This window comes from Stenella coeruleoalba, assembly GCF_951394435.1.
Source record: "Stenella coeruleoalba genome assembly, chromosome: 3".
Classification (NCBI taxonomy): domain Eukaryota; kingdom Metazoa; phylum Chordata; class Mammalia; order Artiodactyla; family Delphinidae; genus Stenella; species Stenella coeruleoalba.
The window spans coordinates 40264442-40278149 of NC_137148.1; the positions used below are offsets into that span (position 1 = coordinate 40264442).

The 13708-nt window shown below is 34.8% G+C and overlaps 1 protein-coding gene across 3 annotated transcripts in view; it reads left to right on the forward strand.

Moving 5' to 3' along the window:
* ITGA1 (integrin subunit alpha 1) overlaps positions 1-13708 on the forward strand; it is a 173569-nt gene that overhangs the window by 146819 nt on the left and 13042 nt on the right. For all 3 annotated transcript variants that reach the window (XM_079916898.1, XM_079916899.1, XM_079916900.1), the window contains exons 21-27: positions 2145-2221; positions 4881-4970; positions 6299-6401; positions 9475-9588; positions 11397-11501; positions 11663-11767; positions 12782-12874. In XM_079916898.1, coding sequence (XP_079773024.1) covers positions 2145-2221; positions 4881-4970; positions 6299-6401; positions 9475-9588; positions 11397-11501; positions 11663-11767; positions 12782-12874 — 687 coding nt within the window. The remainder of the gene's footprint in view (positions 1-2144; positions 2222-4880; positions 4971-6298; positions 6402-9474; positions 9589-11396; positions 11502-11662; positions 11768-12781; positions 12875-13708) is intronic.

Consider the following 13708-nt stretch of genomic DNA (forward strand, 5'->3'; position numbering starts at 1 on the left):
AAATAAATCGAAAAATAAAATAAAATAAAGAAATATTTGTTTCCATGAACAGCAGAGAATAATTATCTCATTTAATGATAAACATGGTATTTGCATGTATTTTCAGTGAACGTTGCTTTTCGGTATGAATATTTGCTCCTTACTCACTATTGAGTTAAGGAGGGAAATCTTTAATTAATCAAAATGATTAAAATAAGAAGGTATTTTATTTACTTGACATAGACTTAAACAAAAAAAGAGAAATACTATCCCAATATTTATTTCAACTTTCTTAGATTATAATATTTTTATAAGACTTCAAAATAGATCCCTGACATCTTTAACACACATCCTAAAAAGTTGACAAACACTGGTTTGGACATCTGGAAATGGCAGATGTCTATCTATAGTGAAATCCTTAATGACAAATTATCGATAATGAAATCTTTTAGCTCTTCTTTTTGCAAATGAGAATTCAAAAAGGCCTTTCCCCTTAACACATGTGGCATGGTTACTAGTGATTTAGGATACAAACCACGAATCATAATAATTATCATTAAATTCAATAAATATTTTCTATGTCCATTTTAGCTTATAGAACTAACTAGATGTACCAATTTACTTTTGGAACCCCATCATAAAGTCTGTTCTTGACTATCTCAAATGAAATATACTGTGAATTTGCATTCCTTCCCTACAAATCTATAAAATACACATCACTTCTGAAAAAAAAAACACTCCTAATTCCTCTAATTTGACATGGAAATAAGGAATGTCAACTCATGTCTACTCCTTCCTTTGACCACTTCAATTAACCTTGGAATTATCTCTATTTCCTAAAGAATAATGATACACCCTCTGTTTTATCCCAATCATTGGAGACATTCATTGAAATCTTAATAATTTCTTAACCATCTCTTCCTTTCTTTAGCAATTCTTTGGTGCTTAGGGCACAAGCTTTACTCAAAGTGTGTCATTGTCATCAGTAGAGAGATGGAAAGATAACGTGCAAGTAATTTTTACATGGGCTTTACACTTAGAATATATTTTTAGATTTGCAGTGTAAGCATTTCAGAATCAGGTCAATATGCATAGGCAGCTTCTTCAGCCCCTCTTCTCTGCTAGTCTCTTCCCTCCATCTGAAGCCTCCTCGGGAATGCCAAGACAAATGTCCAGGCCAGTCAGAGGGCTAAGGACAGTCAGTGAAACAGGAGCTCACTGAGAGACTCTGGCAGTGGGACACACCCAATAAAGCTTCTGCTGGAATTGTGATTACTGTTTCAAAGCAAGAAGAAAACTATAGAGCTTCAGATTCTTAGAAGAACTATTTTTTTAAAAACTAACTCAAAAAAATATGTGGGAGAAGAAAATTCCACACATTAGAGTGTACGACCATGCAAATCTCAAGATCCCTGAATTCTATAAATGGTGCCTAAATTGAATAAAAGAGCTTTAAGTATCAAATCTTGTCTAGTCACAAAGATAAAATTTTAGGTAGCATTTATTAATTGTACGTTTTGAACTATCAATTTTGCTGGCCCAAATTCCAAAATACCTCAGCACATTATTGGGTGTGTAAGCATTATTATGAGGCCTCTTGGACTAGAATTCTGCTGATGACATATTTCTTCAATGAGTAATCTAGTTTTTGTTCTGCCTGTTGGTGGTTATAAAGAGCCATGAATTACACGTGTTCAGGCGTAGTTTCTCAAAAGTAAGTTACTTCCTGTATTTGAGTGTCAGTAAAACAAAAACATTTTCCACCTTGTCTTGGATATTGTTTTAATTCTGCAATTTATAAACAAAACCCACTGCTTTTTTAAGTTATGATTCTTATAGTTTACTTTAAATGGCCAAGCCTTTTATTTTGTTTTATATTGTTTTTGTTATTCCTTAAAGGTCCACAACTTTTTTATACTATCAAATCAATGGAATTCAGTATGTGTTCCCCTATTTTATAATGGATAGATACAGATGGTTGCTGGTACTTGAAGTTTCCATTTTAAAGAGGCTTTAATTATGACCATTTCATAATAACATTGTTTATGATTGTGATCTGGTAGACAATGGTAATATGATAAAATATCATTTATATAATTTAATGTTTTAATCAAAGCAAACATTCTACTTCTTTATCCGTTACTAAAGATATTTTTATTTTATAGGTAACATTCAAAATATTATTTCAGTTTAACTCATCTTATCTCATGGAAAATGTGATTATTCATTTAAGTACAACAAGGTTGGTTCCTATGTGTGCATGAGTGTATGTGTATGCATGCATATAATTTCTTTCATGTATTTAAAATATGTTGTTTTATAGACTGACTAGAACTTCTTACAGCTTTTATGGGATCAGTAGAAGTAGAAGGCAGTGAACCCCTTTGCTTCACAAAAACATCCTTATGAATAATCAGCAAAATAAAGAAATTTTCATTTAATAGACATAATACACCTAACTGGATTAAATCATTGGTTCTATGAGCTATAAAATATGTTGTAATCACACATCACTTATATCTGCAAATTGCATTTAAATCCATTTAAAATTTTACAGGCTTTTCTAATTTAAAAACTTTTACTGACTGCCCATCAAGGTCAACTGAATCATTAGAGGGACTTAAAGTTTTATGATACCCTTTTGTAGTTTAATAAATTTTATTCAAATCAGTCAAAGCTTCTGAAATGGCGTAGAATACACAAACTAAAAATAACAAAAGTCTAATAAGGAAATTGAAATAGCACTTACCTTTCTTCTAAGTATAACTATCCACTGGACCATAAGCAACTTGAGATAAACTTTTATCATTTGTTATTTTATTCCCCAGTAAAAAAAAAAGTCTAATAATCACTAAATATATGTAGAGTGATAATGAATGAATTAGTGAGTAGTGAATAAGTGAGAAGATGAATTAATAGATGAGTTAATTCTGTATGCTCAATTCAGTTCAATTCAACAAATATTTATTTGAGATCTATTATGGACAAAATATTGAATTTGTCACTTAGGGAATATAATAAAATTAAATAAGGGCATGAACCTCTTCATGGGGTGAATATTACAGTAGGGGACTGAGACTAGTATTTAAATTATTATAATACAGGATAGAACAAGGAAAATTCATTAGAGAATTATAAGCCATGTGTCAGAGACTTAATGGAGGGTGAAATTACATCTGCTTGGCAATGAGAATCCAAGAAAGCTTTATCAAGGAGGTTATAATTGAGAAGGACCTTAAAGGGTGGGTAGCAATTCAGAGAGGTTGGTCGGTAGTTAGATGGAACATTTCAGGCAAAATTTACAGCTTGAGCAAAAACTCAAAGGTAGACCACTAGATCTATTGGGGGGAATATTGGCTGACCCATTTTAGTGCAAATATAGAGAATACATAAAGGAGTAATGGAAGATAAACACGGAGTGTACATCTTACTATGTTACAGTGAGTGTACATCTTACCATGTTACAGGAAGTATTGAATTTCAAAATGAGGCATCTTTTCTTAGTTGAACAGGCCATGAGGAGCCAGAGAAGTTTTTGAGGGGTGAAGTCATAAATACAGAGCTGTTTCTTTGGAGTATTAACTTAGCTGCCTTGTGGAACGGGACCGTTCACAGCAAAAGCTCAATCACACATACATCTATAGCCCAGGGCAGGGAGCTGCCTTCACTGCCCCATCATGCATACCAAGCCGCTGATACACTTGGGAATAAGCAAAGCCATTAATGGGTACTCTTTGCCCATTCTGTGAGACAAAATGCTAGGTGCTTAGTCACTTGGTAGAGAGGTGTGTGTGATAATAATAATAAAATCTAATATTTATTGAGTATGTCCTAGGCACAATGTTAAGTATTTTACACTTGGTACTCACCATTTATTAAGAATATAATGGTAGGGCTTCCCTGGTGGCGCAGTGGTTGAGAGTCTGCCTGCCGATGCAGGGGACACGGGTTCGTGCCCCGGTCCGGGAGGATCCCACATGCCCGTGGAGCGGCTGGGCCCGTGAGCCATGGCCGCTGGGCCTGTGCGTCCGGAGCCTGTGCTCCGCAGCAGGAGAGGCCACAACAGTGAGAGGCCTGCGTACCGCAAAAAAAAAAAAAAAAAGAATATAATGGTAAAACCCCCATTTTATAGATGAAGAAACCAAGGCACAGAGAGATTAAATAACTTTCCCAAAGTGGGTCTATGTCCAAGAGCAATTTCATGCACTCTGGCCCCAGAGCCAGTGTTGGTTACTATTATATTATTTGGACGTACTCTTTTGTAAGACAGAAGAGTATGAGATATGTGTGTGTATATGTACGTATAAAATATATGCATGCATTTACATAATATATAATTGAAACGATAACTAAAATCAGGGGAATAAGTGCTCAACAAATAATACAATCATCAAGTACAAGGTATAGAAAGACTATTAAATGACAAAAAATTTCAGATTTACTCTCAGCTGTGTGATCCTAGGCATGTTTCTTCACAAGGGCCTCATCTGTGATAAATAAGAATCACCTGTGTGGTTTGTATTAAAAAACACAAATTCATGAGTCCTAACTCAGACCTACTAAATCCGTATTTTTCTAGGAGAGAAGCCCCAAAATCTGTGTATTTAACCATTGACCCAAGGATACTTATCATTATTCTCATAGAAGTTTGAGAAACCTCATTCTAAATCAGTGTGGTTTTCGACCCTCGCTGCACTTCAGAATCACCTCGACAACTTTTAACAATACCCATCTCTGATCTCCCTCTCCACACTGAAATTTTTAAAAAATCAAGGATCCCACACATGTTGTGTGTGTGCTTTATTTAGCTGCCAAAATAAGCTGCTCGTTCAAATGCTTAGAAAGGTCTATAAATAGTCAGTGGTTTAATGATTTGTCCAACTGTGCTGTATGTTTTCTAGTGACAGTGAAGAGCCACCTGAAGCCCTTTTCGATAATGAAGTAAACATTTCCATCCCTGTAAAATATGAAGTTGGTCTACAGTTTTACAGGTAGGAGAACACCGCACTTTCATGTTGATGCTTCCTATAGCCCGGTGGATCTCAGCTTGTGTTCCCTGGCCAAGGGCATCAGAATCACCTGGGAGCTTATTAGGCAGATTCTCTGCCCCACCCCAGACCTACTGAATCAGAAATTCTGGGGGGGGGGGGGGGTGGGAGGGGGCCAGAAATCTGTGTTAAACTCTCCAGGTGATTCTGGTGCACTCTAAAAATTGAGAATCAGCATCCCAGATAATCTAAACTGTGGGGTGCTAATGATACTGGATTGCATTAGCAGTCCCGTCTTAACTCCGAAACGCAAGGTGAAGACTCAGAAATCCGTCACAAAAGGTGATGTTCTTAGAGGTCACCAGCATATTTCTTGGCTCTTGTTCTCATTGTATGGGATCTGAATAGCCTGCCCATTCTGGACATTCAAGTTTAAACTATTGCTCATTGACAAGAGCTATTTATTTCTCCCATTATTCATAAACCATCCTTTTTCCTAAGAACTTCTGATCTATCCAAACACCACACATGTTGGCAAATTTGTATAAGCAGGACTCAAGGCTTTTGCTAGATACATGTGCACAATGTACAAAAAGTACAAGAATCTGTGGCAAGTTTAGTCTAAGAGTCTTGTCATATTATTCATTTATTTCCTATGGCACTTTCCTTTTGCTGATAACAGATGACAAAAATGAAAGGACTGTATGATATACATGTAGATTGGCTGTTTTCTATTTTTCTGCTTCCACTTCTCTTGGTACACTGACTTCTCCCAAGAATTTTTCATTTATTTAAACTAATAAATATTTCTTATTTGTCTTCTCTAAACTGAAGTACTGCTTTTAAATATGTTTATATTACATTTCATTCTACCAAGTTCATCCAAAGAACATGGAGAAGTTGTATGAAAAAGACTGAACTGTTAAATTTAGCAGTAAATATAGAACCTTAAGTTGTGAAAAGGTAACACATTTTTTAAATCTATTTAAATTCAGCACTATTAAAAATACCAAGTTTTAGCCTGATTATTCACTAAATGTATATGATATTAGTGAATTAATGAAAACTTTTCACTTGGTAACAATGAAACTTTTACTTTAAAAACTGTACATATTTTAGCATCAGTAACTATGGAATTAAATTATAATCTTTCGCACCCTCCTCAAAGTTTTAACTTTAGATTTCAGGGTAAAAGAATTTGCCTTTGATTTGAAATCTCTATAAGTACTTTTTGTGGAATTACCTGGTATAAAGAAAGAAAAAGAGTGAGGTCAAGTAAAAGTTAAACTTTGTTGTGTTTTACTTTTCTTTTTCCAATTAATTCTTTTAAGCTCTGCAAGTGAATACCATATTTCAATTGCGGCCAACGAGACAGTCCCTGAAATTATTAGTTCTACCGAGGACATTGGAAATGAAATTAATATCTTCTACTTGGTAAGAAATTACCTCTAAATTAGTATTGTAAAAGAGTTATTTGTAAGCTTATAAGTTAAATAAAAGTATTAACAGACACATACAGACATGTTTGTTCAACAGTTAATCTCTATGTTCTAGCATATTTTTCTTTATAATTTCACTAATTTAAAATAATTTTATTGAAATTGATAATTATACTTTTAAGCTACTTCAAAGACTCAAGTCCCTAATTTCCTTATGACACAATTAATTATCATAAATTCCTAGAAAAAATAGGGAACCAAGTAGACACTACCTATAAACATGTAGACTTTATTTGCATTTTTTAGTATAACTGAGAAAAGCACTTTTTAAAAAATAACATGACTAGTTCAGAAATTGATTATTTCAGATTGTCTTGGTAATAATTTCCCTACTCAACCAATAAATTTGTATCTTATTCTGCTCCTTGCTACCTTTCGTATGTATTATACCATAACTTACTGGTGTTCCTACTATCGACTCCTTAAATGATATTTTCTATTTTTGATATTTCTATTAATGATATTTCTATCATTTCTAAATAGAAATTATATTTCTAATTTTGAACTCTTCATAACAGACTTTTCCTAACCATTATAATAAGTAATTATGGAGCTGAGCCAGGCTGTCATTTTAGGTACTGCCTACTTACAGACACAGACTCAAGTTAATATTATGCAAGTAAAAGAGAGTCCAATTCAAACAACGGATTTAAAACTGTATTCAAAAGTATGAAATAATACAGCATTATTAGAGGTGAAGATGGTCCCAATCTCTTTGGGAATTGGCAACGATGAAAAAAGGGAATTCTCTTACAAAGTGGAAATAAATGAATACTCTCAAGAACATTTCATTGTTTTTATTTGTGCCCTTTGCTGAAATGCCTATGCAACTTATACCCAGGAAGTTAATATGAGTGCCAGTCACTCTGCTACTGGAGTAAATTTTTGAAATGTAGGCTCCCCAGTTTTTCAAGTCCCATTTGCTTTTCCTGGATTAGAGAATTCAGCAAACAACAAGGGAGAAAGGAAGGAAAGAAAAAAAGGAAGGCAGGAAGGAAAAAGAAAGGGAGGAAGGGAGGGAAAGACTTTGAATGTTGTAGAACCTCATGAATTGTCACTTTTTAGGGTCCAGACTTGAAACAGGTACTCTCAAACTATTATAAATAATATCGATATAAATAATATTGTTAAGAATATCCCTGAACATAAATCTTTTGTATCTCTGATTACTTTGCCAGGGTAAAATCTAAAATTGGAGTAATGGAATTAAAAAAAAAAAAAAAAAGAACATTTTTTAGGTGAGACCCAGTAACTCTACCGCTAGAAATTTCCCATAGGAAATTATTGGTGGTATAAACAGATTTATACCCAGAGATACTCTTAACAATGTTATTTATATTAGTTTAAAAATTAAAACCTGGGCGTGGGAGACAGCTATTATAATGGTTGAGAGGGCACCTTTTGGAGTTGAAAAAGAAAAACCTAATTCTGCTCTCTACCAGCTCAGTGACCTTGGAAGTCTTTATTCTCATTCTAACCTTATTTCCTCATAGATAAAACAGGGATAATAAGAGAATCTACCTCATAGGGCTGTTAACAGGATTAAAGGGAATAATGCAAGTGAGAAAATTAGCAGTGTCTGGAACAGTCAACAATAAATATTGATGTTGTGGTTGTCATTAAGCAGCTAATAAACATCATATTCTCAAAGAGTCTCTAAATTTATGGGAAGATGCCATGACATAATAAATTTTACAAATGGGACACCAAATTTCATATTTTATATGATACAAATTTTATAAGATACATAATATGCAAATATAAAAGGTAATTTGTGCACTAAAATGTTACCAATATAGAATTGTAGGAAACTTACTGTTTTTCAGTATTTTCCAATGTATCTATAAGGAACATTGTTTTTAATCAGAAAGAATAAGTGTGCATTACAGAATACCCAATTTCTGACTAAATATTGAAAAACAATTGGAATTAGACTGGGAGGCCACGCCAGGCAAGCCCAGGGCATATTACAATTAGAAGATAAGAGTCAGGGAGCATGGTTAAGAGACCAGGCACAGGTGGTCAGGAATCTCCAGAATTCCAGGGTTAAGGGTTGCATTCAATCTTCAGCAACCACAGAAAACAGCTCCAGATCTGAATAGCTCTCAGTCTAGAAGGCTCAGGTAGGGAGGTCAGTTGGACTTCCTGGCATCTGTCTCTGTAGATTAAGGAGCACCCTGCTCGCCTAAGAATTCAGCGCAGAAGGGCCAAGGAGACGGCTGAGGACCTGGAGAAGAGGGGGTGGGGATTGCACCTGGTTGGCCCAGTTCAATGCACTTCTCCTAAGCAGGCAAGGACTTCTGGACAGTGAGTTCAGCTTCCTGCTGAACTTCATCCCACCCAGACTTCCTCCCCTATGCACTTCATCGCCATTGATGGCAGGATGTGATGTGAAGTGATCATTTTAGGTTAGTGGATAAAAGAGATGGGGATTGAAATGAGAGTCAGTCTGACTCTCATCGGACTGGATTACCAACAGCCAGGGACACAACAACCCTAGCTGGGGACAGGATTGTGAAGGGAAGCAGATGGCTGTCTGGTTTGCCTGTACCGTTGTGGCAGATACCATCTAGCTGGGGTGAGAAATGACTCTGTGGGCTCAGAGAATTATAGCAAGCTGGGTTGAGGCAAACAAAAATATGCTCACCTGTTCTGAGTGAATCAGGTAAGTGTTCTCCCTCCTTTCCACCCCCAAAAAGACTGGTGTGTTGAAAAGTACAATGAGCATGGTAAATTGACTCAAAAAAAATTAACTCATTTTGGGAAGGTGAAGGACCAATATATGATTTTAGCTGATGCATATGACCACTGACCATGAAACATCTTTATTTTTTGCTTGTTTAATTATGCCAATTCTCTGTACAGGGCCATAAACCCTCTGCATTCATTTTGGCTTTCAAAATATTTCATACCTTAATTCATCAATTAAGAACCAAAATCCTATGTAAGACAGAAAAACTGCTGTTGAAAGAGGAATAAAAGATTACATTTCCTTTTTTCCCCTGTAGATTAGAAAAAGTGGGCATTTTCCAATGCCAGAACTTAAGCTGTCAATTTCATTCCCCAACCTGACATCAGATGGTTTTCCTGTACTGTACTCAAGTGGGTGGTCATCTTCTGAGGTAAGTCATGTGTGCCTCGGAGTTATGTCATTATGTTATCTTCTTCAGTTTGTATCTAAAGCCTTTTATTCTCTGTGATAAATAGATTTTATCAAAGTAACATGGAGAGGCATTTAGAAAATTATACTACTACTACTACTAGTAATAATAATAATGACTTCCACTAGTTATTTAGTAGAGGCATTAGTTCCTTACCGCTGCTGTGGTAACAAATTACCCAAAACAGGGTGGCTGAAAACAACAGAAATTTATTCTCTCACAGTTCTGAAGGCCAGAGTCTAAAATTAAGGTGTCAACAATGTTGGTTCCCTCTGGAGGCTCTGAGGGACCCTTTGTTCCATGTCTCTCTCCTAACGTCTGGTGGCTTGTGGCAGCATAACTCCAATCCCTGTCTTCACAGGGCCATCTTCCCTGTGTTTCAGTGTCTTCTCCTCTTCTGTTTCTTAAAGCACATCCTTCAGTGGATATAGAGCCTGCCCTAAATTTAGAATGATCTCATCTGGAAATTCTTAATTTAGTTACATCGGCAAAGGGCCCTATTTTCCAATAAGGTAATATTCACGGGTTTCAGGTATTAGGACTTGGGCATATCTTTGGGGGCTCACTATTCAATCTACTGGAGCAGAGTTTAGATAACTAGTTGTTGACTTATGCCCGAAGAGTTTGTTGCACCTTTAATTTGCTTGAAGTGATCAAACCACCCTATAAAAAGGCTTATTCACTGCTCCTGAGCACAGACAGCTGCACCCAAAACGGTATAATACTACTTACTCATCCCAAGAGTTAGCAGTATCATGCCCCCTTTGTACCTATAGCATTGAATGAGTCGATATGGTAGTTTATTTTTATGGTTTAGGTATCTAAAACATAGAAAATCACAATAAGTATTGAATTAATGCATGCCTTATTTCAGCATTTGACAGTCTCTTCTTTGCAGAGATTTTAAATTAAGGTATTCTCAGAAATCAAATAGCAACAGTGGTGGTTGACTTGTAATATTTAAATGTTTTCCTAAAGGCAAGGAGAACATAAACCTCTAGCATTTACCTCTAATCCGAAAAAGTAGGTTTGTGGGAACCTAGAAAGAATAAAATTAGACTTGTCCTACTACTTATGAACCTTCATCCTTATTACCTTTTATCAAGGATGTAGAGAGTCCTAGGGAAGCAAAAGGTTTACTAGATTAAGTCTAGAAAAACCATCCAAGAATCAGCGAACTTATAAACATGGCATTTTAACATCGATAGGGCCACTTTCTTACATCTCCCTCCCACACACACTGTGTCTTACCCTGGTGTATAGGGACTCCAGAAATATTATTGGATGAATACATAACTACAGACAAAAGTCCCTCTCTGGATTTTTTGGTTTGTTTATTTTATAAACCATTATATGAGCCAACATATTGACTAACAGATGCTAACCTTTTTTTTTTTTTTCTCAGTAGAGTTAAATTTTTTTCTCTCTCTATTTTATGGGACTCTACAAACTAATGTTTGATGAAAACAAATTAATGAATGTATTACTTATGTAATAGTAAGTTCTACTAGCATCCTTCCTTTTCCATAACAACTTCACTGCTATCTATTACAATTGAAAATGGTAACAATAATTACTATCGGGGGTGGGGGATAGTATATGTATATGGCTGGTGCAGAATAGCTTCTTCCATGTTGCACACTTATGAAGATGGACCTTTCAGGTATGGCAATGGCTGTCGTTCACAGATTCTTCACATTATTGCACCAAGTCATTTTTCCCTCTGACATCAGATGTTGTCTGATAAAAGACATATTTTTATTTCTTAGAATGTCAACTGCAGACCCAGTAGCCTCCAGGATCCTTTTGGTATCAACTCTGGGAAGAAAATGATAATATCCAAATCTGAAGATATCAAACGAGGCACCATTCTGGTAAATTCAAATTACCAAGACAAGTACTAATTTTACCTCATGCTTTCCAAGTGAATAAATTCAATACCAACCTAAAAATAACTATGTTGTAGAATATTTTAATATACTATCTATTATCAAAAGGCAAGAATACTAATTTATACCTCTGGGCATTTAAACAGGACTGCAGTGCATGTAAATTTGCCACCATCACATGTAATCTGATTCCTTCTGACATGAGCCAAGTGAACGTTTCACTTATCTTATGGAAACCAACTTTTATAAAAGTAAGTGATTGTATAGTTCTCTGCAATAACTGAATAATATAAACAAATATTTATTCAACACTTAATAAAAGCAAAGCAGAGTGCTTCTCTAGAAAGAACACAAGACTGGAAGTCTGGAAAAATGTGGTCCAAGCCCAACTCTACTAAACCAGCTATCTGGGTGTCATTTTCTGTCTGTTAGTAACTAAGTTATCTCCAAGGTCCCCTTTCACGTATATGCTTCTTTTTAGTCTCTCTTGTTCTTTCCTTTACACTTCAAGAGATAAACACCTATACAATAGCAAAGTTTGCACTTATCTTAATACCTTAGGACTCAGTTAAGAGACAAAGAATTATAGAGAGACAATCCTTGACAGCATTAACAAAGAGTAGAGCTAACATATATTATAGACTCATTGTATTAGATCAGACTATCTATCTAGCTATCTATCTGTCTATCTATCTATCTATCTATTTTGGAGGACATTTTTAACCCCTAATAAAGTCAAATCCATCTGACAACTAGCTCTTTTAAACTTAATCCATTGTATTTTATATTATTTGTTTCTCTATTAGAAGTATTTTGTTAATTATATGAAATTTCCATTTTTAGATTTAATCATATTAAGTTGCTATTTTCATAAGTCACAAACTGTTGAATATTGGTAATTTCATGCTTAATCCTAAACAAGCTCCTATGTAAACCTCATTACCAGAGAGTAGCTATTCCATATCCAGCTCCATGAAAGGAGGACAGGGTTTGGAGTTTGTTTTGCAAAGGATAAATCTGAACAGAAACTGTGTTATTCAGAAAAATTCCCCATTCTATAACAAGGATCTAAGTGAGAATTTGAGTGCAGAGAGGAATGGTGGGTGCACAGTCATCATTTCACACCATCAGTTCCATCTGGATGTTAAACCAGTGTTTCAATCTGTCAGAAAAATTTTAGTTTGAAAAATTGCGCTAAAACATTACTAGCTCTCAATGTGATTAGCTCAATATATTGAAAGTAGTAAATCCTGTTTGCTTTTCAGGCACATTTTTCCAGCTTAAATCTTACTATAGGGGCAGAACTTCAGAGTGAAAATACATCACTAGTTTTAAGTGCTGGCAATCAAAAAAGAGAGGTAAGTGTGACTCCAAGTTTTGAAAACATTATACATTTCACTCTGTTTGTAACATATGTTTTATATTTGCTTATAGTCCCTAAAGCAGTGACTAGCACTGCTCTCAATAAGTGACAGACACTTTCTGCTTCAAATTACACTTGATTAACTTCAAGTGTGATTTCAGTCTCATTCTTCTTGGTAAGAAACTGGGAAAAACCATGATATTTACAATTAACATGCCGTGTTTAACTTGATTACTTATAATTATCACAGTAAATTGATGTTTTTACTCTCACCTTGATAACAAATGATGCATTAGTAATTTTCCTACTTAAAAACCAATATTATAAAATGTAGTTGACATCTGAAGAACAGACTAGAAAAAACAATTTCTTTACAGAAAGTGTCTTTATACTGTATAGGAATACATGTAAAATTTTAAAAGGTTTCTTCATTTAGTCATTGGGAAATTTGAAACAAAAATGAAGTACTATTCCCCAATACAAATTCACGCTGGAGTCCTAGGTAAAAATAAAATGGTGTGCGTTTTTTTCTCATCCTGTTATAAAGTAAGGCCAGAATACCTGTTATAGATGTGAGCACTTCAGCATAATTCCCCCTTTTATCATGAGAGTTTAACTATTTCATGTGGCTATCATGAGTCATAAAATTCTATGGAAGCTGCCTAACCCTGATGTTTTAATTTTTTAATTTCAAATTAGTACCTATTTTAAATAATTCCAGTGACCTCTGATAAATATTTACCTTTAAAGAATATATACATAGAATATCTGGATATAATGTTTACTTACTTTATAAAGAGCACTTAACCCAATAAATGAAAAGTTATTC